At 40.8% G+C, this 24,953-nt stretch overlaps 2 protein-coding genes across 6 annotated transcripts in view; one reads left to right on the top strand and one right to left on the bottom strand.

Moving 5' to 3' along the window:
• Positions 1–38: 38 nt before the first annotated feature.
• Positions 39–15,738, top strand: ncln (nicalin). Of its 5 annotated transcripts, none has more exons than XM_050055960.1 (15): positions 39–327; positions 1,591–1,781; positions 2,869–3,010; positions 3,207–3,301; positions 5,080–5,160; positions 5,421–5,524; positions 6,278–6,366; positions 7,310–7,449; positions 7,837–8,063; positions 8,586–8,673; positions 8,773–8,811; positions 9,644–9,807; positions 10,777–10,830; positions 11,121–11,199; positions 12,822–15,738. In XM_050055960.1, the coding sequence occupies exons 1-15, from the start codon at positions 153–155 to the stop codon at positions 12,882–12,884; spliced, it is 1,731 nt and encodes a 576-aa protein (XP_049911917.1). In that variant the 5' UTR covers positions 39–152; the 3' UTR covers positions 12,885–15,738. The 5 variants fall into 5 exon arrangements, with proteins under 5 accessions (XP_049911917.1, XP_049911919.1, XP_049911918.1 ...); XM_050055962.1 differs by having other exon boundaries at positions 2,866–3,010; positions 7,837–8,015; positions 9,647–9,807; XM_050055961.1 differs by having other exon boundaries at positions 2,866–3,010; positions 7,837–8,015.
• The window catches only part of cers1 (ceramide synthase 1), a 41,207-nt gene continuing 31,816 nt past the window's right edge, over positions 15,563–24,953 (bottom strand). The window contains exons 3-7 of the mRNA XM_050055963.1: positions 24,503–24,683; positions 24,105–24,266; positions 23,835–23,982; positions 23,562–23,722; positions 15,563–20,218 (exon numbers count right to left, since the gene is read on the bottom strand). Coding sequence (XP_049911920.1) covers positions 20,176–20,218; positions 23,562–23,722; positions 23,835–23,982; positions 24,105–24,266; positions 24,503–24,683 — 695 coding nt within the window. The 3' untranslated portion in view covers positions 15,563–20,175. The remainder of the gene's footprint in view (positions 20,219–23,561; positions 23,723–23,834; positions 23,983–24,104; positions 24,267–24,502; positions 24,684–24,953) is intronic.

Below are 24,953 nucleotides of genomic sequence, written 5' to 3'. Positions count from 1 at the left end.
GAGTATTTGCCTGATCAGAATTAGCTATCAGTTGTAGCTCCGCTTGGTTAGCTGTCTGGCTAATCTGGGTCCCCGGCTGTCAGTTGCTGAGAGCGGTGACAGCTGAAAAATACCATTTTATCCTTAGCTGTGCGCTCAATACAATCGCCACGATGTTCGAGGAGGCTAGTGAAGTGTTCGATAACATGTTTAAATCCTCGTTTCCCCTCACCTTCATTGTGTTTATCCCCGCGGTGTTGATCCTGGTGTCACCGCTCCCGGCCGAGGCGGCACATGAGTTCACGGTGTACCGCATGCAGCAGTACGACCTGCAGGGACAGCCCTACGGTAAGTCAGCTGTTTCTCTATTTTATCACGCTGGAATAAGTGTAAGCATTACTACGCTGGTCCCCAACAGCTAACCCAAGTTAGCCTCGTTGTTGCCTCCAGCTAACGTTCAGTTGCCTGAAGTAACGTTTCAATGACAGCATGTAGGGAGGCGCTAGCTAGCTAGCTGCTAATGTATCTTAGCTTTGCTAGAAGGCAATACCAAGCTAGCTCATTTCCTAGACGCAAAACAGGATTATTATTCCGTAAAATTGTATGTCGGCGTCACTCTTAAAAGCGTATTCCCTCAGTTAATTATATCACTTTCATGCTTACCAATATTAACATACCATTAGAGAAATAGCAGTGCGGAAAGACCTGTCACACTAAATCAAACAGGACAGTCAAAACGCTGGCAGAGTGTGTTCACCTCTCCACAGAACAGTGTGTACAATGATTAGTGGGCTGTTTCCAAACAGTGTATATCTTTGTGAGTAAGACTATAGTGAACTAAGATTTCTAGCACAGGTTATGAAACATGTTGACAAGGAGAAATTGTATAGTACCACTCATCTCTTTCACAATTCAGAAAGTGAATCAAGGGGAAGTGGTTGCATTTTGACACATAAACACATTTTCTGTGACACATCCAAGATGAAGACTAGTACAAGCTACTAGACTTGACAAAGAGATCAACAAAACTCAGCCTTTTTGTTATGGTGTGTGTCAAGTAAGGTGTAATTCACTCTGTTTCAGCCTCAGCATCAGTTTGTCAATACACTAGCATTTGTTTCAGTCTCTATTCAACAGCTCCTGTGCTCTAATACTAAGTACATAAGTAAGTCAAATTTATTTATGTAGTGCTTTTCTCAGACATGGGTCACAGAGTTAATATACAACAAGAAAGACAAAGTGACTACGTGAGCCACATAGTTAAAGTGCACAATGATTTGAGCACGCACACGCACACACTAAAAGAAGAATTCACAATACACAATAACGATACATAAAATGGATCAAATACAGATCTGGTGCATTCAAGTTACCCAAACGTCTGTCTTAACAGGTGCGTCTTTAGCTGGCTTTTAAAAGAAACCCCAGAGTCAGCAGATTGTAAGGGCGCAGGCAGAGCATTCCAACATTTAGCAGCTACTGCTGCAAACACTCGATCACCACATGTCTTAAGGCAGCAGGAGAAGTCTTTCCTGTGCTTGCCTGTTGACATAAAGACAGGATTAACGTATCATGATTGATGATAAGTGTGTCACTGTCTTCTATCCTCAGGTACCAGGAATGCCATCCTGAATACGGAGGCTCGTACTGTGGAGGCAGAGGTACTAAGTCGTCGCTGTGTCATCATGCGACTCGTAGACTTTTCTTACGAAGAGTACCAGAAAGCCCTGCGCCAGTCAGCAGGAGCTGTGGTCATCATCCTGCCCAAGAACATGTCTGCTATGCCCCAGGACATAGTACAGGTAATAACACACTTCAGTGACACAAATCAAAGTATTGTGCTGTGTTCTGTTCTGTACCCCTTGACTTCTCCTGTTTTTTTACTGTGATTGTATGTTCAAGTAAAATGCTGTGATGTCACAGTGCAGAGCTTTGCTTTGTGAATTAAATATTTAGCACTACTCTACCTTCAAAAGAGATCTTTAAGTGATGCATTTAGTAGCGATGGCAACCTGTGACAAGTGAATAGCAAAAAAGAAAAAAGTACAAAGGAGGCAAGTGCTGTAGCATTGAAGTGAATGTGATCTACAGATACACAGCACAAGAAGGAGAGCAATTAAAGCCATATTGTCATGACCCTGCTCACAAGCCATGACAAAAAACGGGCCGTCACAGTACACATTTTTGTTGTGCCTGGTACAAGTCATGAGTTGCATCCCTTAAGCTTAACTGAAGATAGCAAGCAGTGCCCTGCTCCCTAATCACACAGTCAAGCTTATCTGTTTTGGGCTGAATCTGTTTGGGCTAGTGCCTTGCTCAAGGGCATCACAACAGTGGAAAGAACTAAAAAGCATGCAGTGTCCCAATGCATAATTGATTTAACACGACCATCCTGCTGATTACAGTTTTTGAAGATTTTCCACTCAACATTTCCAAGCTCGGTGTGACTTCAAAGCAAAAAGAAAGGGGTTTCAAACTTTGATAAATCCTTGAATTTGCAGCGTTCCTAACCCTTCACAGTTATTGGTTTTGATGTTAAAGCACACTGTGACTAATTCCATGAGTGGGATCCTTAGATTAGTCTCTCTGGAGAGCAGAAGTTGTAGGCATTTGATGGGTTACTCATTTGGTTATGTAACTAAATTCCATTTTTGGTGAATTATCGTAGAAACAAAAAGCTCATTTGTAATCATTTGTTTCTCTCCTGTTCGCCACTGTAGCTCTCTTCCATTAATTACATTCCTCTCCAAATGTGAGCAATGCTGCATTTGCAGGGTTGAAGGAGCTAATCAGATCCCCCCCCCCCCTCAGGTCCAATCCATCAGAATTTTACGCCAACAGACGGAGCTATGTGTTTCAGTTGTTCCCTCTGTTTATCCCGTGTAGCAGTTCATGGAGCTGGAGCCAGAGATGTTGGCCACAGAGACCATCGTTCCTGTCTACTTTGCCATGGAGGACGATGAGCTGCTGTCCATCTACACCCAAACCCTGACCTCCTCCTCCTCACAGGGCTCCTTATCAGCAGCTGAAGGTAGAGAGTCATTTCATCTAAACTGGACCTGTTTTTGGGCCCAATTTCTCCACCTGTCTGTAATATACACAGAATTTTATGCACATATATGATGAGAAAGTCATCCTATTTTTAACAGATAAGAAAGATGGTGATGTGGATGGGCACTCTGCAAGTCAGTCAATTCTAATGTTGTGTTTTCTGTTGATTTTTGTAGTGCTGCTGCACACAGCCACAGCCAACGGCTTCCAGATGGTCACCAGTGGAGCTCAGAGTAAAGCTATCAGTGACTGGGCCATCACCAGTCTAGAGGTGAGAAATGTAACCATTATCTGAAGGCAGCTGTACCTGAATCGGCTCATTGCAACACACAGACAGTTATAAATTGTTTGTCACTTGAATCATGTAACAACATCTAGTCACTCGTAAGATTAGAGGGCTTTCTAAGCAGTCGGATTTTCAGTATTTTAAACTCGGGGTAAATAATAAAAATATAACGGCACAATGCATTTTGTAAGAGCCGAATTGAAATGGAAACAGAAAGTACTAGAAGTTTTCTGTACGCAGAAATAAACCTCAGAGGCACCAGACAGAGGGCCGCAGGATAGTGTTACAGTAACATCAGGCAGAGCGATGGCTCTGTGGTTAGGACTGTTGACTCACAGCAAGAATGCCCTGGATTTACCTCTGTGTCTTGGTCCTCTCTGTGCGAGTTTTAGTTGGCGTAGTTTTCCCTGTGGCTGCTTGATCCAGTTTCCTCCCACAGTCAACAGGCCTGAAGCTCAGATAAACGAAAAACTGATTTGAATGTGTGCACGTATTTAAATGTTTGAGAGGTGAGAGTCATTTGCAGAATATTTTAAAGGCACACTTTGTTCTCAGTTTGGTAAGGCTTCAGTACTAAGTTATATTTCTGTATTTTGTTATATAAAAGGCAGAGTTTTAGTAGATGAAATCAGTGAATCCTGAAGGACTCTGGCTAAAGAAATCTTCTATCTATTACATGATAAAGATTTTTAACCCAAGGCTCTGTGACTCAGATTTAATGGTAATGCATTAAGGCGCACACTGGGGCAAAGTCCCTACCTGTTCCCAAATCATGTCAATTTGGGCTTTGATAATTAGACTTTTTGGCTTGTTTTGTGGCCTCTTACCCCAGGTAATGTACTATTTACGCAAAACATTATTTATGAAGAATTTTTAGCAGCTTGCCTAAGACAGGTGTTTCACAAATGAGCCCTTTCTCCAAATTATGGAGGATCCACTTGTGAGGTGGAATAAGAGAGGCCTCCGCCACCTGAAGCTGTGGGTCAACCTTGTGTTATTAGACCAGGGTAGTATTGTGTGCTCTGCCTGCTGACTTAGTGCCCAGTGCATGTTTTCTACACATGTGGGTGGCCATAAATCCCAGAACAATGATGGTTGTGTGGATGGAAAGCCTGCACATTTTAAATCAAGATGGATTTAAAAAGAAGTGCACAATATTTTTTAGTTGATTTGAGACTATATTTTGTAGTGCTTATTTATATTTACACACATGATCTAGCCTGATGGGACTTACACTTGCTTGGTGCTGATCTTTTTCTCTATTTTGCCTTCAAGGTTAAAAGAGTCCTTCACCCTTAACAAGCCGATTATTAATGCTCAGTGTGAGAGCATGTGAATGTCTTTCTTCAGCCTTTCAACTCAGACGTTACAAGAACTGATTGTCACAGTATTTCTAACCCTTCTCTTAAGAGTTCATGAGGGGATTTGGGTGGCTTTGATCATTGTTTGAAGATACTTTTAGATCAAACAGTTTGAGTCAGAACGGGTGCAAAACAGAGCAGGGGTGAAGTGTTAGTTCAGGACTTTCTAATCTGAGCTTTGTGTTAAAACCAGAAGGAAGTGATTTAGACACACTGCAGGGGATTAGGAGGCTCAGAGGTCTGCGGACAGGAGGTCGACTGTGACTAACCCACTGCAACTCTGCACTGTCATGCTGCCAGCCTGACAGTTTAATGCGCACAGTGCCGTTGGTTCAGCTGAATCTTCATTCGTTCGCTTTTGTTTTGTTTCACTTACCAAATGGCTCTGTTTTTATTTCCCAGGGTCGTCTGGCTGGAGTTGGAGGAGAAGACCTGCCCACTATTGTCGTGGTCGCTCACTACGACTCCTTTGGTGTTGCCCCAGTATGTTCACTGCTTACTTTCTCTTACAATTAAGCCCAGACTCTTTAATTCAGCAGCTGAAGGAATGGTTTGTCTGCAGATACCTGTAGGATTTGGTTACATTTAGTCTCTAAGTTGATTAGTCAGACACTGTGTCTCTTTATAACTTGATACAATAGTAGCTCAGGAGAGAACACAATCATGCAACACAACTGTCAGTAAAAAGAGAGTAGGCCAGGAAAATAATCTGACTGTGTGTGTTTGTGTGTTGTTGTGTCCAGTGGCTGTCGTACGGAGCAGACTCAAACGGCAGCGGGGTGTCTATGTTACTAGAGCTGGCTCGTCTTTTCTCGAAACTTTACACCTACAAGAGGACACACGCTGGGTGAGTAATGATGGTGACTCACATTTAGATCATTTTGTGTCTCATTAGCCTCAAACAGCAGTTAAACAATTCATAACCACCAAAAGCACAATGTCTGATTATTTTACATGTTCAGTGAAGCTCTATGCGGCACACTTCATGCACTGTATACACGATGAAGTGGTAGAAGTAGCATCGATCGCTTGCCTAGGTGGTTCATCTCAACATGAGATAAAGTCTATTTGTTATGTCTCACACAGTTGTTGTGGTTAGTATCCTGCCCTAAATGCTTTTTGAGAACGATATTGAACATTATCTGTGCACTCCGCAGGCAGTAAGAATCACATTGGACCGTGTTAAACACTTAAAGCAGTCAATAACATCATACAGGTTCATTCCTATGTCTAAATGTACTTAACAATAGCTGAGTGTAAGGACCTCCCTCTTACAAAGAGTGCAGTAAAGGAGTAATCGACTTTACTGTAACACGCTCTGTTTAGGTTCAAAGTCAGCACTAGTCACTTGATTTGTCCGTCATTTAAGACGTACCTTGTGGTTTATGTCTCACAGACTCTGATACTCCCTCATGTCAACTCTAGTCTCTCATCACATCATCACACATCCTCCTCCATCATCAAATCAAATCAAATTTTATTTACATAGCACATTTCATACAAAGTTATCTCAGTGCGCTTTTGCCTACAACATCATGTTCCCTGACTCATCATGTTCCCATGTTCCCTGACAAATTTGTGAATCATGCTGTGTGTTCAGGTACAACCTGCTGTTCTTCGTATCTGGTGGAGGAAAATTTAATTACCAGGGCACCAAACGTTGGCTGGAGGACAATCTGGACCATACAGGTACTGTTCAGTTTGTACTATACTTAAAGAAGGGACTATAAGAGTTCATGCAGCTGGATTTGGTGCGATATACAGCTTTGGGGCTATGAATCAGTAGAAGTAGAAATTTATCCACATGGCGCCCACTGTACAAAGGCTGTGTCCGTGCCACAGTGGCCATGGATTTAACTCCAACCCACGGCCCTTTGCTTATGGCCCTTTGTTTATGCTTTGAAATGGCTCCGATGTAACTCTACAGTTTTGTCACATTTAGTATGCGAAGATCTATAAATATGCAAATTATCCCTCAGCTGTTTGGCAGCAGCCTGAATCTACCTGCTCACCGTGTGACTCTGCTCATCACTCTCTTCATCTTTAGAATTGTAACAGAAATTGATCATATGAACCTTCAGGAAGACTAGGTTATCAAACAGCTAATGATATGTTGCTAGTGTTAGATAAACCCTATTCCCAATTGCAAATTTGCATTTCCTAGGATAGCGAAGGCACCACCTGCCCACTCTGCCTCTGATTGGCTTACCATGACATTCTTACCCTTTCCCTAACCAGTCTCACTCCTCTTGCCAAAACCAAACCAATCTTACTGACAAAGGCAACAATTACTAGCTAATCAGAGGGAGGGTACGGCAAGTCATGCTTACACTACCTTAGGAAAGGCAAACTCGCTTCCCGATTACCAGATCTGACAACTTGAAGTAAAAGGGAAAGTTAAACTTAACTTGCAAAATACTGATACGATGGCCTGACTTCTCTGTTACCCTTCATTTCACTGTAGCGTTATGCTAATGATACAGAAAGCCCTGACCCGCAACTTGATGTGATTGGCTCCATAGGAGGTGGAAGTGCTCAGCCATGGCGTTGACTGCTTATTTTGCTTGATTCATCTTGTAGCATATAAAACACCTGCTTGTTGTTCAAACCTGTCCCTCCCTTTCTTTTACAGACTCCAGTCTGCTGCAGGACAACGTAGCCTTTGTGTTGTGTCTGGACACGCTGGGAAACGGAGACTCTATGCACCTCCATGTGTCCAAACCTCCTAAAGAGGGAACTCCTCAGTATTCTCTGCTAAAGGAGCTGGAGACGGTAAGAACCTCAAGGCTTGATGCCTCTCGGCTTGATTTTTCATTTACTTGTCACTGTGTCACTTAAATATGCTAAATCTCTCACTACAACCTTGGACAAAACATGTTAAAATGCACTCTTATTTAGTAGCAGATGTATAGATCTGATTAATAATCTAAAACTTATTATAGAAATGCAAATGGCCGTGCAGACTCTGAGTTATCCTCCTTTTAATGTTGCAGTTTTAACACAATAGCAGTTATACTTCTTTTTTAAGCCACATCATGTAAGTTGTGAACCAGAGCACATGTGCTGCTTCACCCTAAATCAACTTACAGAGTGCTAAAAATTAGTTAGATCATACATTATATTATAAGCTATAATTTCCTCCCTCTCATGTCCTCTCAGGTGGTTGCGAGCCAGTACCCAGAGGTCAAGTTCTCCATGGTCCACAAGAAAATCAACCTGGCAGACGACATGCTGGCCTGGGAGCATGAGCGCTTTGGGATCCGCCGGCTGCCGGCCTTTACATTGTCCCACCTGCCCTCCCACCGCCTGGCTCAGCGCTCCAGCATCATGGACGTGCGGTCAGTGTCCCCCTCCTCTCGCCACGGAGCGGGAGAGCCCCCTGCTGGGTGGGTTCATTACTGCAAGTCTCTCAATCAGCGAAAGAAAAGAGCTTCCATTCTAGCTGCCAGTAATTTCTATTCATGCCATAGGTGTTTGTGTAGACACACGTCCTCTGTCAAGTCCCCTTTCACCCTCCATGGATAGACTGGGTGTTGTGAGGGCGCCGCCAGTGCCTATTTTACATCACTCATGACTATCGGAGTGTGGCAGTAACGCCTTTTGTCCTTTCACTTCCTCTCTTTTTCATTTCTTAATCCACTGCTCCCACAGCCATCCATCTACCTGACTCTCTGTTCGTAAACCATTTATCTGTTCTGTGTTACAATTTCACACTTGACCTATTAGTAGATTTGGCATTTGCTCAGTCCTCTTGTCTCAGACTTTCCTCTTGTCAGCCCACCTGTGTGGAAATGGATGCTCTATAAGTGGTTCCTCCTCTCTTCCTTGCTGCAGAGGGTTTCTCTCCTCGTGCTTTGGAGCTTTTCCCCGTCTCTAACTGTCTGCACACTTGTGTCTGTGTCTTACAGGCCTCATGTAGATGTAAAGAAACTCAGCAGGAACACCAAGCTGGTAGCAGAGGCGCTGGCCAGGGTCATCTACAACCTCACCGAAAAGGTAAACACACAGATGGAGAAAATGTTTTGACTCCAGATACTGCATCTGCTCTCTGCCTGCAATGTGACAACTTTGTTGTTTGTGTACTCTGCTGCGCAGGGGGCTCCTGGGGACCTGCAGATCTTCACCGAACAGATGGTAAGTCACCAAGCTGCCAGGGCACAGTGGTAACAGATCTGTAAAGAAACAGTAGCAGCAACAATTGTCTCTTTGTGTGTGTGTGTGTGTGTGTGTGTGTGTGTGTGTGTGTGTGTCTTTATCAGGACAGAATTTGTGTTGAGTTTTGCAAAAATTGCAATTTTAAGTAACTTTTTCCGTCAAATCTGAAAGTAAATCTTACATATTACTCAAAAAAAAAAAAAAACGGTAATGCTATTTGTAATTATTATTCTTAATAAGAGGTTTTACTATATCCTGCCCTGTCCATCACACACTCTGGTGGTAATTTTGTGTGTGTTTCATGCTGTTTTGAATGTATCCATGTGGTCTGCGCAACACCTGACAGGACAACACAAAAACCTGACCTATTAAAGGTCACAATAAATAATTAACAGTCATAATAAAAGTTGTTTGTTGCACAACATTACAAATTCTCATGAGTCTCATTTAGAAATATCAAAATTATAGTTCAAGTTGAAGACATTTAGTTGAGGCTACACAACAATAACAAATAATATAATCAATTATTCACACACAAAAAGATTAAATCGAAATACATACAGGGCTAAAATCCATAGCCTTAAAACAATACCAATAATAACTAATATAACGGACATAACTCACCGCTGACTTCAGAGGATTTAAGAAAATAATCTGTTAATCATGTTCAGTTCTGTGGAGTGGAGTGAGAGGAAAAAGGAAGTGACCTCATCTAATCTTTATATCTAAAGAGTGGTCCAGGGTTGGCTAGATTGTTATCTTTTTAATCAGGATTACCTGCGCCTCTGTTGTAACACAGTTGCCATGTCAGCAGGTGCAGGACGAGCAGCTATCAGCGGTGGTGGATTGGCTCACAGCGCAGCCCCGAGCCGCTCAGCTGGTGGACAAAGACAGCAGCGTGGTGTCCACTCTGGAGTATCACCTGGGACACTACCTCAAGGACGTCAAGAGACACTACGTCAAAGCTGACAAAAGGTAAAGATAAGGGTGGAGGCGCACAGAAAAGATGCACAGTCGTTACTATTGGACTAAGCATGTCGTTAAAAGGTTTAGATGGTGGAAATATTCATATTCCACAAGACTCTCAGCTGCCCATTTAAATGCAGAGCTTCTGTTCCCGTTTATTAAATCAGACAGCACTGTATGAAACTTTAATGTGCTTGTTGCTGTTTGTTCCTTGTTCCATGAGATTGAACCGCCAATACTGCAAAGCTGTTTTCACAGTGTCGTGTAGTAACCGCCCTGACAACTGCCTACCTCTAAGAGCGACTCCCTAAAAAGCAAAGTGTTTTTAAAAGTGACCGCTATAGTCCACGGCTGCGATGACAGGCGGGTGCCTGAACTGAAACTGAACTGACAATTTTCCAGTCATCTGAAGTTTGGTGGGAATGTTATGACAGGTCCGGCTTTTGTTCTGGTTGTCCTCTTTAGTTTTTAGCGCCATAAATCCGGGTCTTGCCTTTTTCTGTTTCCCTGATGTCCATTTATTGAGCAGCCAAGCCAGGTGAAAACCACCAAAAGTTCAAAATGGTTGACTCGTGGCAGAGCAAAATATGTGCAAGAGGGAGAAAAGCAGTGTAATGCAGTGGCCAGAATGCAATCTTGGAACCCACAGGCTCTTGTCTGGTGACAATTTAGCTTTTTATCAGCAGATATCTGTTAATGGTGTGTCATGACTCGATGTGCATAGCCTCACAAGTTGCTAATCCAACTGTGAACAATGACCAGGGTGCGGAAAAGGAAGTCTTAGCCTGGGTATCCATTATCCTTATATCTGCTGGCTACACCGGAATCCCCTAAATACTGGCTGTTGCCCCCAGAGGCTAAATGGTTGTCAGATTGGTTGTATATTTCCAACAAGGACAGATCTAATGTGTGTTGTACAATTTGGGTGTTTTGTTGTCTTGATGTCATAGTGACAGCTTTTAATCTTTTCATCCTCAGGGATCCAGAGTTTGTATTCTACGACCAGCTGAAACAGACTATGAATGCTTACAGGTACGCCTTAATGAGCTCCTCTTCCTCCTCTGAGATGCTTCAGTGCAGTTCATTCTGATTTACTGTAGCTTTGTAGAAGCTCTCCAGCTTACAGCTGTCTGAAAGCAGATGAAATAGCCTCATGACTTTACAATCAGTCCTCAGTTCCCTGTATTTCACACTTTTATCTTTTACTACTATGGACCAAATCCAAACTTTAAAACTAGCCATCACATCATTATGTCAAAAATAAATTCTTACTGTTTCTCTTTTAATAATCTCTGTATCTTACTCACTCTTCTTCCTCTCAGAGTGAAGCCTGCTATTTTTGACTTGCTGCTGGCTGTCTGCATTGCAGCCTACTTAGGGATGATGTATCTCGCTATCCAGGTAAGTCACTGTTCATGCAGTAGCTCCTTTAGGACATGCACCACATTACATAAATGTATTCTCATTTTTACATATTTGAAGGAGCTATAACATGTATTTTACAAAATCAGTGTCAGTGGGGGGTTAGATATAGAAATATTTCAGCTCATTGTTTAGTTGTTCCAGGCTGGCCGCTGGTCCTTCAAAAGTCTTGAAATGTCTTAAATAAATATTTACTCATAAAAGGCTTTAAAAATTACTAGATTGTCTTAAATTCATATTGAAGGGGTCTTAAATATTTTTTCAGTCACACCATCGATATACTGTAATTGTTCATGTTGGTGCTATAGGACACATAATTTTAACAGGAGGGAAACACTTTTCAACGAGGTACCAGACTTTAACACAACACCTGTATGTGCTTAGTGTCCCTATTTTTCCCCCCTCAGCGTACTTAAAACACGTAATGAGTCTGCATCGTTAAACCAGGACCTTGCAAGCTATGGAAAAATGCAAGTAAAAGGACAAATAGCTTAAAAGAATCACCATGATTACTCGTGGTGATTGAAGCCAAGTATGTTGAAGGTGATTCAGACGTGGTAACATGGAATCACACATGCAGAGCCGCAAGCACAGAGTGTCGTCAGGGTCATTTTAATTGTTCATTTTGAACTGACATGAATGTGTGTACTTGGAAAGAGGATATTATCACTTGTGTGTATTTCCATTGCAAGTTTGGTCTTATATTTAATTTAAAGTGGTATGAAAATGTCTTAAAAAGTCTTAAATTTAACATGTTTGTCAGTTGTTGTATCTTTAAATTTGTCGTTTTTACAGAGAAAGGCAGGATACTAATCCTACGAGGTCTACGAATGTTTCTGTATCACTGTTAACATGGCACTAGTCTGAACTCTGTGCCGTCACATTAATGTAAAGGCTGCAGCAGCACAGAGAGATATCCGCTGCCTTGTTTAGAGCGCTGTGATGCATTTATCATCTCTAATGCAGAAAGGAAATCTATTAGATCAACCACAGAACACCAAGAGGCAGCCAATTTGAGGCTCTTGAGGAGTTTCTCCTGATGTCTTTCAATTGAAAACCACTGATCATCACATTAGCATCTCCCTCCCAAGTTTACAGCTTTCTGTCATGCAGTGGACCTGGATGAAATGATATCCTGCAAAACATAGAGCATGTGGATGGATGGGAATTAAATTAGGTGTTGAACTCAATAGAGGACATTCATAAGGGGTTTCAGCAGAAAGAAGAGGAGCCAAGCTGAGCTCACAGTGGTGATTAATAAAGGCCTCAGAGACACTGAGTTTCAAAATCAATCACTGATGCAGCCTGTGAGGGAACTAAAAACCTCTCCTTTCTTCATATTGACACTTTCCTACTCGATGCTTGTTCTTGCTCACCAGATGACAAATGTCAAGCAGGCATTGTGGCTGTCGTGTTTGCTCAGAGCTGAAGTGATATTTTCCTCGCTGAGAAAGCCCAGAAATATTTACTTTTAGGTAGATGATACCGACATTGTTAGTATTCCACGTCTGAAAAGGCTTTCAGTGTCGAGATGTTTTGTTTGTCTTCTTTCTCGATGCATGAAATCAACCCATCTTGTGTTCCTTTGTTTTTTCTTACAGAACTTTGGAGTCCTGTACAGTGTTGTCCGTAGAATCACCCAACCCAAGGCGAAGGCCCATTAAGGCGCACGACACCCTTTTTTTGGTTTGTTTCTTTTGTTTTGTTTTCTCCAGATCCCACCCTTCTCCTCAGATCAATAAACTCTAACCAGTAAGAACGCAGAAGCTGGGCCAAGCTGCTGTTCTCATGATGGTTTCTAAACCAGCAGAATCACTTTCATGTCTTTCATCCCGCTCCACAAACTATGATGTCAGATCCTGTCCTGCTGCCAACTTAATCCATTTGGTCTCTCGGACCAGAATAATCAGGAATCATTTCTCACTCTCCCTGTCTTCATGAACACAGATGTCTTTTCATTCATTTAAAATGATCCCTTGTGTTGGAAATATTCCGTTATTCGACTCCTGTGAGGGATGTAAAGCATTACGTCGACGCCTGTTTGATCTCGATGAGATTGGGAGTTCCTGATGTTGCTGTCCTCCCGATCACGCCTCATTACTCGTCCTCTCAGTATACTGTATGAATGATCGTTCTGCCAAACTGACGTCGTGTTGTCTCAGGCAGCTACAGGGAGAAACTGACCACAGAGTTTAGCCCAGAATTTCCTTTGTCGAGAGATGTGTTTACCCAACATGTTAAAGGAGAGGTTCACATTTATTTCAATCTGCTTAAATACAATACTCACATCTTTATACAGACATTTAAAGAGTTCCTGTTTCTGTAATTTTTTTTTTTTTTTTTTTAAACTCCACGCTGGCATCGAGACCCCCTCCCTAAATCCACAGTGCTGATTCTGTGCAAAAACACCTTTTAATGTTCAGCTGAAGAACATATTAAAGTCTTCTTTGTGTCATACCTTAAAGACTAACATTAGAGGATACCCATTTGGTCTCATTTTGGCTTCAGATGAACTTCAGAACGCATTTTTGCACAGAGAGGACTGTTGGCTATGTCTTCCATCTCTTCAGGGCTGCAGCTAAACATTAATTTCATTATCAACTGATCAGTCGATTATTTATTTTTAATTAATGAATCGAGCGCTTACTCTATAAAATGTCAGGAAATGGTGAAAATGCAGATCATCAGAGTCCAAGATGATGTCTTCAAATTGCGTTTTCTGTCAGAGTAACTGAAGAAAAAGCCAGAAATTTAAATTTACAACAATATGGATCATAAAAGGCAACAAATCACATTGAAAAAAGACGGCAAATGTTTTGCATTTGTGCTTGATAAACAATTTAGAGGACCAGTGTGTAGGATTTAGTGGCACCTAGTGGTGAGTTTGCAGATTGCAACTGACTGAATACCCTCCGCTCTCCTTATGGTTGCCTTCAGGTAATGCAAAAACGTGACTGGCCCTATTGGGAGCTAGTGTTCGGTTTGCCCATGTCCGTTTGTCGGGGTTGCTGTAAAAACATGGCAGCTCCTTGGACCTGCTGCTTATGTAGATATGAAGGGCTCATTCTAAGGTAACGACAACACAATGATTCTTAGTTTCAGGGTTTTTCTTTCATGTTGGTGAAAGAAAACACACTCTTATATTGTAATTCCATTTCTGCCAATAGATGCCACTAAATCCAACATCGATTAACATCATCATATTATTTAATATATGAGCGAGTGAGTATTGTATTGAGGCAGACTAAAAACAAAATCTGAACTTATCCTTTAAACGCTCAGTGACAATGACTCCACAAATATCATTTACAGTTAAGATGAGTTGCCTGAATAAAATGTGAAGTAGTGTTTAGATGATCCTGATTCCATCGCCTTGGTAGTGAATTTATTAAAAGAAATATTCAGTTGAATTAAAAAAATCCTTGCTAAATAATTAAAGTATGTATTAATCTCCCCCTGTTAATATATGATGTTACAAAAATTTAAAGCAGATCCCCTGTGAAATTCTCTCCTCACTTTTTGTGCCACCTTTTTCTGTTTGCTGTCACTGTGTGATTTGATGTGTCTTATTTTTACTGCTCAAAGTCTTTTTTTGTTTGTTCTATTCCTGATAAAGTTTTGCTGGGGATGTTCAGTCCTGTTGAATAATGTCACATGCAACAAACATGTTTGTCTAATCAGAGGACATGCGTGTTCGGTGTGTTGGAGTGCAACGGCCACACGACAAGATAAAACTCCCCCTTTACTCCTTTTTTATCAGTAGGAAACATGTCTTTGACCTTTTGCTGACTGTAGCAATAATGTGATTCCACTTAATCAGAGATTTTTAAAGCCGTGTTGAGATTTTGGTCAAGCCAGCACTGCGGTGTTTGTACACTGGAAGTCTTAAAGTGGGCCGTAACACAGAGGGTGTTGGATAAAATGGGGACGGATATCTTAAACACACCTGGAATTTAGTTTCATGAAATGCTGGTGTGTGTAGAAGTAACACCGCAGTGTTTCCTTGACCTTTTCTCTGCCTTGTTGTGGGTGAATGGTGTTTATTTGCCTTTTTGTATCTTCCATGTGTTACTGCATGACCTGTGACCCACCCGCCCCCTGTCGCCATGGTAACAATGACAGGATTTTTATGATCTACGGACATGAGGGAAATACTGTGTGGTACATATGATTTTTTTTTTTAATTTATTGAAGGTTTCATTTGTGCACTGAAATGAACTCTCCTCTGGTCTGAACTCTGTTTCACCTCATCCACAACACTTGATCTTTGCAATGAAAATGACAGTTGTGATTCAGAAAAAAATAAATTAATTAATGAAAAAGAAACCACGAGGAGCACGACTCTTGTTTACTGACATGTTTTTATTTTATGGGAAAAAATGATAACATTGGCTGAATGGTATTAAAATTGCATTACAAAAGAGCAAGTATGTGTCTTTATCAAGTGGTTAGATTTAGAAAGTGGTCAAATTGAGCTCGGACAAAAAAAAAAAAAAGGGGGGGGGGGGGGGGCAATTTGTATCAATTACAGTGTATCAATGGTCCAGAAAAACATGTAGCGTTAAATTAACAAGAGGTTTAGGTACTGATTCTTTCCAGAAAGTCATAAAAATCCCCAAATTCTCCCTTCCCTTTTCTAATTTTGATCTACGAATGAACAATAAAAATAATACTAATAAATTACAGTGCAATTTATAAGAAATACCTGCAGGGCTTTCTCAGCCCTTCATTCTCTACTAGCTCTCCTCGTCGCTTGTCGCCAGCTCCCACAAACACTCGCCTCGCAATTTGGGTGGACATTTTGGCACAATCGTGACTTTGTGTCATAATGGAGGCGAAGCGTGCGAGCCAGTTCAGGCAGACAACTCCACATATTCAGTACAAAACATCTGTCACTGCTCAGCCTGTAAACACTGCTCACTCCATCGTCACTCCCTGATCTTAATGCAAACAGGGAGCGACGAGGTCAGAGAATAGATGCCAGTTATTACATCATACTCCTAATCGTTGCAATACAGATCTACTGCAGCCTTTCCAATTTTTCTTGCTCAATTTATCAATCGTTTTTTATCATCACTCCTTAAATTTCTTTGTACTAATTGTAATGTATGGAAATGGGGGGTGATGAGGTCAAAGACTAGACATCAATTATTATATTATACCGTAAAACTTCATTTAAAAGCCCAATTAAACGCCCAGTCTCTTTTACTAGCCTGGTGTGGCTACACATTTTGACAAATAAAAGCCTGTCTCAATTAGAGGCCTGGTCTGGTCGGTAACACTTAGCTGTTTAGATCATGCATAGAAATAGAAATGTTTAAACTTTTGTCAATATGGAGATGCTATACATCGTTAGCTCGGTTCATTTCATTTTACTAAAACCGTGATTGCCAGAGACCATAATTTATTTAAATTTAGGGATATGACGACAAATACAAGTCCCTTCCTCAGAGTATGTGTCCATTCCTTGATTACACTGTAAGCTATTTATATTCCTTTATTCCTTCTGTCCCAAATATAGGCCTGTTGAGTTAAGTGATTTAAGCAAATAATAGCTTGGGCTACTAATTGAAGTTTTATGGTACTGTACTCACTGCGACACAAATCCACTGCAGCCTGTGAAATGTCTTAGCTCAGATTATAAACACTGCTCCTTTTATCGTCAGTCCCTGATCTTAATGTATACATACAGGGAGCTATGAGGTCAGAGACTAGACGCCAAGTAGTTGTTACAACACTGCTTCTGCAGTGTTCTTGCTCAACTGCTTCTTTTATCATCACTCCCTAAATTTCTTTGTATAGATCGTAATGTTTGAAAACCAGTGATAAGGTTCGAGCCTAGACACGCTATCACATCACTACAACACAAATCCAAAGTAGCCTTTACAAACTGACCAGTGAAGCAGCAGCACAGACAGGGCTGCCTTACCGCAAACACTGCTTCATCTTTTTATCGCCACTTCCTAACCCTCTGATTTAAGTGTATGCAAACAGGAAGTGACGACCCTTTTGATGCTTTACAAACACAGCTTCATCATTTCATCCTCACTCCCTGATCTCGAGGTCATTAAACATCAGCGCTGTGCATTAAGAGTTGTCTGACTGAACTGAGCCACACATGCAAAACATGTCCGGCATGTCGGATGTTTAAATAAGAATCAGCCAAATCCACAATGAAAGACAAATTAATTGACATTTTAAAAATGTTTGTTTTTCCTTCAATTTTTGATAGTTCATCACATCTGGGTAGAGGTCAGGGGTGGGCGACATGGGTAGAATCTGAAGTTATTTCATATCATACAAACACACATGATGATTTAATTAACTTTGAACTATTGCATCAAATTAAATGCCTGAAAAGACATAAAATAGATAGAAAAATCCAATATTTCCATTAACAGTTCATTGATTTACAGCATTAACATCACGGTGTAAACAGTACAGCAAATTAATATCACCTCATGGTGTATTCTGTCATATCGCCCACCCCTAGTAGTAGTTACTCGTTCATACGTCACATCACAGGACGGTTTGTAGTATGACGCAGTGGGGGAGAGATTGAAGGCGCACCGTTCGCACACAGTACCATACCGGACAACCAGATCCAGATCACAGGTCTTTGTGGGTTTACTGCAAACTTCACTCCTGTCACCTGCCATCGTGTCACAAAAATATCAGCAAACTATGGATCATATAGTCTCACAGTTGAGCAGTTAAGACCTGAGAGGTCACTTCCTGCCAGAACACCATGCTAGTAAAACCAGTCAGCCACAGGACTCTGAATGTCTGATATATTACACACAGTAACATGTCTGATAAAGCATGTCACTTTACAGTACAGGTGTATAATGACTACAGTAAGATGAGTGTAAGCCAGCATACAGATAAAAAAGGGAAGAGATCTGAGACTTAATCCAACTCTCCCTGGAAATTATCTGATCTGAGCAGACGATCACCGACTCGTACGTAGCAGAAAAAAACAAAAAAACAAAAAAAAACAAAACTGGAATACCAACAGTGCTCTCAGAGGAAAAATAAAACAGCAGCAATTCCAAAAAAATAACAACAAAATCATCAATGATAACCTGAACTACAGCAATAATAGTGATAGTTTAACGTAAAATTAAAAGTTAGTTTTAACCTTCCCCCACATGCTCATGTGGGGGTTGTGGAAGACAAACAGAAAACAGCACAACATCTGCGGCCCGCTCCAGCAGCACAAGCATGCTGTTCATCGAAACAAGAGCTTGAATTTGATCGAGAAGGTAGGAAGAATAGAAATATCCCTTATTTTCTGCAGGTGCGGCAGCTGTGTGTCCACTAACACACACACACAGTAAACCAGCGGGTACCCAGGGAAACCCTTTCCTGTGGTTTAATTTAACATGTTCAAATTACAGATGACATCAAAACGCTTCCCATATGTGGGATTTCTGGGACAAAATTCATCTTGTGTGTATCTTAAAATACCCACATTTAGACGCCACATGAGGGTTTATCACACACTGGTTTGTATGTGTTTGTCAGCCAGTGTGATGTGTGTTGAGTGGTCACCGCTGCTTCAACGAAATATCACTTTTCGGATGATTCTTAGACATTAATAAAGACATTATGATTACATAGCTAGAGGTTTTTTTTCTTCGTTGTTTGTAAGACAATTTCATAGCATATTTCCAAAATCATTCGATGTCATGCATTCCTGAATACCATAATGTGTGCATACATAATGTTTTTTTTATCATACTGATTTTTATCTTTACACAAGTTCTGGGCTATTGTTCCAATTTCATGTGAACCTGATAGCCGCCACCACCCACAAACTGGTTATAAATGTAAGTCAAATCCATATTGTTTAAACAAATCAAATGATGAGGATGAAACCCAGTCAATCAATTCTAGCTATTTGCTGTCATTAAACCAGCAACCAGCTTGTATGCCTTCATGTCAGTGCAGCAACAGATGCTTCGCAACATACATGTAGGAAAGACGAGAAAACAAAAAAACAAAAAAGCTTTTTCCAAACAATTAAATATTCCCAATGCCTGTTGATCATCAGTACAAGAGATAAAATGTCAAAGAGAGAAATAAACTCAGAGGTGAAATGTTGTGAATGGTTTTGAGTTTAAAAGATTCGGCTACATCCATCCTGAAACACCGAACACACGCACATACCTACACACACTGATGTGGCTTTTCACTTCAAAATGATGGACGCCGGAGCTGTGCGATCGCCACCGCTGACTTGTACAATGATATGGAAATCAATACATGTGGTGAAACGGCAGCACACAACGCCAGGCGGGCTCTGCTGCATCACTGCAGCCATGGGAAATGATATTGAGAGAACAACGCAGTGTTTCCCGTCTGAATCATGATTTTTAGCCTTTTCACGTCTGGAGTCAGAGGGGATGGACGGAGGTTAAAGGACAAGAGGAATTCATTATATCACTGATCACCTCTAAGGAATTAGCATATTGCTTTTTGCTAAAGGTTACAGTGGGTCTAAATGTCTACAGAGCCACGACAGGCCTATATGAACCTGTTCCTTGTCTGCTGTTCAGGTTGACGGTGGTGATTATGACACCCTGTACTACTGTACGTGACAATCACAGTCCAACTCTCACTTAAACTGATTTTTGTTTCTATTAATCTATCAAATGTAAAATTAGCAACGATAAGACAAAAAGTCACCTGAAATAACATTCACAGTGCTCTAATAAAAACAAAACAAAAACGACAGCGATGAAATGAAATGTTCTAAAACAAATAAAAAGAGTAAAAACTCATTGCAGCCTAACTCGCTATTTTCCTTCCTTTTTTTTTTTTTTTTTTTTACTTCTTGTGACACTCTTCCCTTCTCCAGCCACGTTTTTTTCAGCGTGAGCTGTCCAAGGAGGGCGTCTTGTCTTGCTTGTACTTGTTGCCTAGTGCCAGGTGGTGGCGACGGAGAGCCTGTTATAGATGCTTCTCCTTGGTGATCCCGTTCTGCACGTGCTTCCTGCAACACAGAAACAAGAGAGTGTCAGGGAACTGAGAGAGCGAAGGACAGGATGGGAAGAAGAGAACGAGCTTGTCAGGTGAGGTGATCAGCAGGTGTGAGGCATTAGCAGGCAGAGAGGATATCAGCGGTGGTCAAGGCCAGTCAGATAAGGAGTGCCACATAATCACATCTCCATATGGTCTCAGGCTCTTTGATCCTATTTACTTGTGAGGGCCGCTGGTTACACAAGCTGAGTGGAAGATCTGTTCTCCGCATCTACACCTGGACTTCATTAGAGGAGAGCGGTGGAGGAAGTATTCAGATCCTTAACTGCTGTAAAAGTACTAATACCACACTGTAAAAATACTCTATTACAAGTTAAAGTCCTGCATTGAAAATGATAAGTAAAAGTATGTCAGCATAATCAGGAAAATGTACTTAAAGTATTACAAGTAAAAGTACTCAATGCCAAAAATATACATATCTTAAGACTATTATAAGGCTTCTCATGCATCAGTGTAGAAGCAGGATTTTACTGTTGTAGTTGGTTGAGGTGAATCTCATCTTAACTCATTTGTGACTGCGACTAATTTTTATTTTTATTATGCATTAATCTGCTGATCATTTCCCCTATTAGTTTATAGATTTTTTGGTTCGTAAAAATTGTGAAAATAGTGATAAATGTTCACCACAATGACCCAGAGCCTCACGAGACACCTACACAATGTTTGTTTTGCACAATTAACAGTCCGCATTGGGAAGTTATATAAACATAATTAAAATTATGACACTACCTGGAAGGAAAAGCAGCAAATCTTCACATTTTTTAAGGTTAAATGCATGAAATATTTTTACATGATTTATTAAATGACTAAAACAATATCAAATGCATCAATGTAGAAGCAGGATTTTACTGTTTTAGTTGTTCAAGGTGGAGCTCATGTTAACTAATTTGTGACTGCAACTAATTTATTATTTTCATTATGGATTAATCTGCTGATTATCTTTTCTATTAGTATATAGATTTTTTTGGTTTGTAATAATTGTGAAAATAATAAGTCATCACAATGACACCTATGTTTTGTGCAGTTAGCAGCCCATATTGTAAAGTTATTAAAATTTAATTAAAATTATTACAATAACTGGAGGGAAAAGCAGTAACTCTTCATATTTGTGAAGATGAAATGCTTGAAATATAGTTTCATGATGTTTTAAACAACAATCTTCAAACAGTTGCCAATAAATCCTCTGTTAATCAATTCATTGATTATGGAGTAAATGTTTTAGCTCTGCTTGTTGGGCATGTTAACCTAAAAAAGTAGCTAGTAGCTAAAGCTGCATGTCGATGAATTACAGTGAAATAAAAAAGTAGAATATCTCCCTCTGAAATGTAGCGAGGTACAAGTAGAAAGTGGGATGAAAAGAAAAGACTCAAGTAAAGTACTAGAACGTCCAAATCTGTACTTAAGTACAGTACTTGAGTAAATGTACTTAGCTATATTTCTCCATTTAGAGAGGAGAATGTGAGTTAAATCTCTAGATTGTACCACAACAAAACAGCTTAGACAGTCTTATTTTTTTATGTAATTATTCCTAACTAAGAGAAATGTGAAAGGGATGTCGTCAGTTTCAGGGTCTTCAGAGTGTCAGCGGTCAAAGGGTACCACAATAATCAGCAACAGATGATAGAGGTACACATGTCAGTCAGCAGATGGATCCATAACTTCAGATAAAGGTTCAAACAGATAGACTTCAGTTTCAGTCAAGTTTGCATTTTTTCTTGCTTAAAGCTCGATGTGTTTAAAGTGCTGAGTGAGTGTTTTTGCATTAGAAGAGACCACCATTACGTAACACAATGGTTTGTCTGGAAGTAGAAACAGAGGACATTGACTTGTTTGTCCACTGGAGACAACAACTGACTACAAAAATGATAAAAATCCACCATTTTAAATAATCATTAAATGAAAAAGAAAAGTGCTATGGGTACCATTTACCAACATAAACAAGTGATTGTATGTAAGTAGTGGTAATAGCATTAACAAATGATTAAGAGTATTAAACACAGGGCGGTGGCACTGATAGGAGCTTTTATATCACGCAGAATGTGGCTGACGAGAAACAAAATTGCGTCAGTGTGGTCTCTGTTTGTAAACAAGCATTCATTGTATTACATACGTTTAAATAGTTTTAATGCCAATACACAGAGCCTATGCCGGCAAAATGAATGATCTTATTAGGCCATATTTATATTGAGAAATATTATTTTTTATAATTAACCACACTAGCAGCTAACATTATTTTCATCAGGACTTGTTCAGTGATAGCTAGCAAATATTAGCATGCTAACATGCCAAACTAAATGGTGAGCATGGCAAATATTATTCCTGCTAAACCATGTTAGCATGCTAATGTTAGCATTTAGTATTTCAGAGTGGTACAGTCTCACAGAGCTGCTGGCGTGGTTCTGTTTTCTTAGGATATTGAATTACACCTGGCTGAGTGTTAACATGTATCTTCTCAAATATTTTAAATAAACTTTAAAATGTGTTCATTTCTAAAATATTTATTGTGGTATAGCTCAGATCTCTGTCTCATAACATTAGATCAGCCATTAGAATTAAAATTGGTGCAAAAACCTACACAGGCCTCCTCTTTACAGTGTTCCATGTCTCCATAATGACCTGTCTCAAAACTAATGATTTATTGATGTGGAAATTCTACAAATAGCAACGTAAACCACTGGTTTGGTTTCAAACTCAACATTTACAGTGAAAACCTGCCAGGATTGGCTGGTGGTATTTTTCCACCCTGAGCCGAGGTCTCTCAGTCAGATTAAACAAACCAGTGCAGAGCCTGTTCAAAACGTGCCTGCTTGGAGCGGCCGATTGCTCAGCCTCCGGTATTGCTGCTTTCAGCTTTCCTGAGAACTGCTTATCTAAACAACTTTACCCTTGACACTGCGCTTCCTTGGGAGTATATGCGTCATTTGCTAACAGCTAACTATTTGGAACCAGGCTATTTCTGGGAACAAAGGCATTCAGTCCAAAAGCTAGGTTGCTAATGCTTGAAATGTCTCTGTGCCTTCATCTGTGACGGACAGAGAGCTGCACCCAGCGTGCCATTTGGCGGTGTAACAATTAATAGGGGTCTCCATAAACTACACAGTGTACATGACGCACTACTAATGAATATGTCCTGCAGATCTCAAGAGCTCGCACTCGACACTGCACTTCCTTGAGTCCTCAGCAATACACCTCACAAGTATGCAGCCCAAAAATAAATGACAAACGGACAGACAGACAGACAGACGGAGACTGCTTCCATTTCAGTTAGATGACAGGGTCTGTAGGTGTTAGCTCACCCCTCAGCAGCATTGTGATGTCCAGCATCATCATCGTTGTTTTCTGCCTGAGGTTCTTTGAGCAGGCTGGCTGCCGCCTTGCCGCCGTCCTCGTCCTCGTACTCTCTGACGTCGTTCACCTCCTTAACCTTTAGCACCTTCACTACGAAAACCACGATGAACTACACAGAACAGGAAACACAAATAGGTCAGATTGTTGCGGCAGTTTGGACAAAACAAACATTGAACATGAATGCTTTCTGGGTTTGAGGTAATAAACCTGTGTGACCTCACCAAGAACCAGTAGATGTTCATGAGCAGCAGCGCCAGTAGGAGAGCATTGAAGAAGAAGTAGAAGGGAATGTTGGGGACGGACTGGAGGCTGGACACACATGTGGCGTACAGCACCTTGAGAGGGAACCAGTAGAGACGGAACCAGAACCTGGAAACACAAAAGAAACCAGAAATAGAAATTCATGTCTGTCCAATTAGAATCAGAGAGAGAAGAAATATGAAGCTGCATCAAGTGTGCGTGTCCTTTTGTGCATCTTTGTTGAGCCTCACCAGGTGATGCTGAAGCTGACGGAGCCCATGTTGGACAGCACGTCGTTGAGCAGGTGATAGCCTCCTCCTCTGGACTTAAGGTAGATGTTGAGCTTTGTGAACTCCAGCTGGATGTCGTTGATGTCGTGGAGGAACAACACCAGAATCCCTACGTTGTGGTATCTGAACAGCACAGAATGTGTGGTAGAAGTATGAGTAAGTTTCAGATTTGGGTGGTGCAAACTAGCAAATTGAGCACTGAAACTGTGTTAATCAACCTCAGTGACCAAAGTATCTTTCATCACACATATGATTCAGTGCATCTGTGCTCTGTCATGTGGCCTGATGTGGTAATATGACATACACTAACATTTTACATTCAGTCAAAACCAGGTCAAAAGTCAAACTAGAATACGTACCTGAAGGCGTAGGAGAAGATAATGAGTGCCAGTGTGATGATGTGGTGCACCACCATGACAGCGGAGTCCTTCCTCCACGCGTCCATGTAGACCGTAGCGTAAATGGAGTGGCCGTAGAAGCTGCCCTGGATCAGGTAGGCTATGGCGATGTCTGCAGGCACTGACATACCACTCTTCCAGTCTGGACAAACAGGAAGGAAACGTGCAGAGAGGTTTAAGAGCACATTAAGGATGTCAGCTTTTAATTCAGCTTACGAATCAAACGATGAATGACGGATATAACTGACAACATTTGTTTAGTACTGTTTGCATTAGAAGGCTTTTACAGAAATACAAAGACTACAGCAGATACACTCTCACTTGGTTAGTATTTATTCACATTTCTTTGTTGATTTGTTTGATAGCAATCACCATCATTTGCATATACAGATCTGAGGCCAAATGCAGATTA

Source organism: Epinephelus moara, chromosome 10 (genome assembly GCF_006386435.1).
Source record: "Epinephelus moara isolate mb chromosome 10, YSFRI_EMoa_1.0, whole genome shotgun sequence".
Taxonomy (NCBI): Eukaryota; Metazoa; Chordata; class Actinopteri; order Perciformes; family Serranidae; genus Epinephelus; species Epinephelus moara.
This window is presented reverse-complemented; position numbering and strand designations above follow the sequence as displayed.

Bases quoted from the DNA above. Each gene is read 5' to 3' on its own strand.
- ncln (XM_050055958.1), top strand. From the start codon at position 153: ATGTTCGAGGAGGCTAGTGAAGTGTTCGATAACATGTTTAAATCCTCG. The intron at 1,782-2,865 runs GTAATAACACAC...TATCCCGTGTAG, and splicing joins TGCCCCAGGACATAGTACAG to CAGTTCATGGAGCTGGAGCC. The intron at 3,011-3,206 runs GTAGAGAGTCAT...TGATTTTTGTAG, and splicing joins CTCCTTATCAGCAGCTGAAG to TGCTGCTGCACACAGCCACA.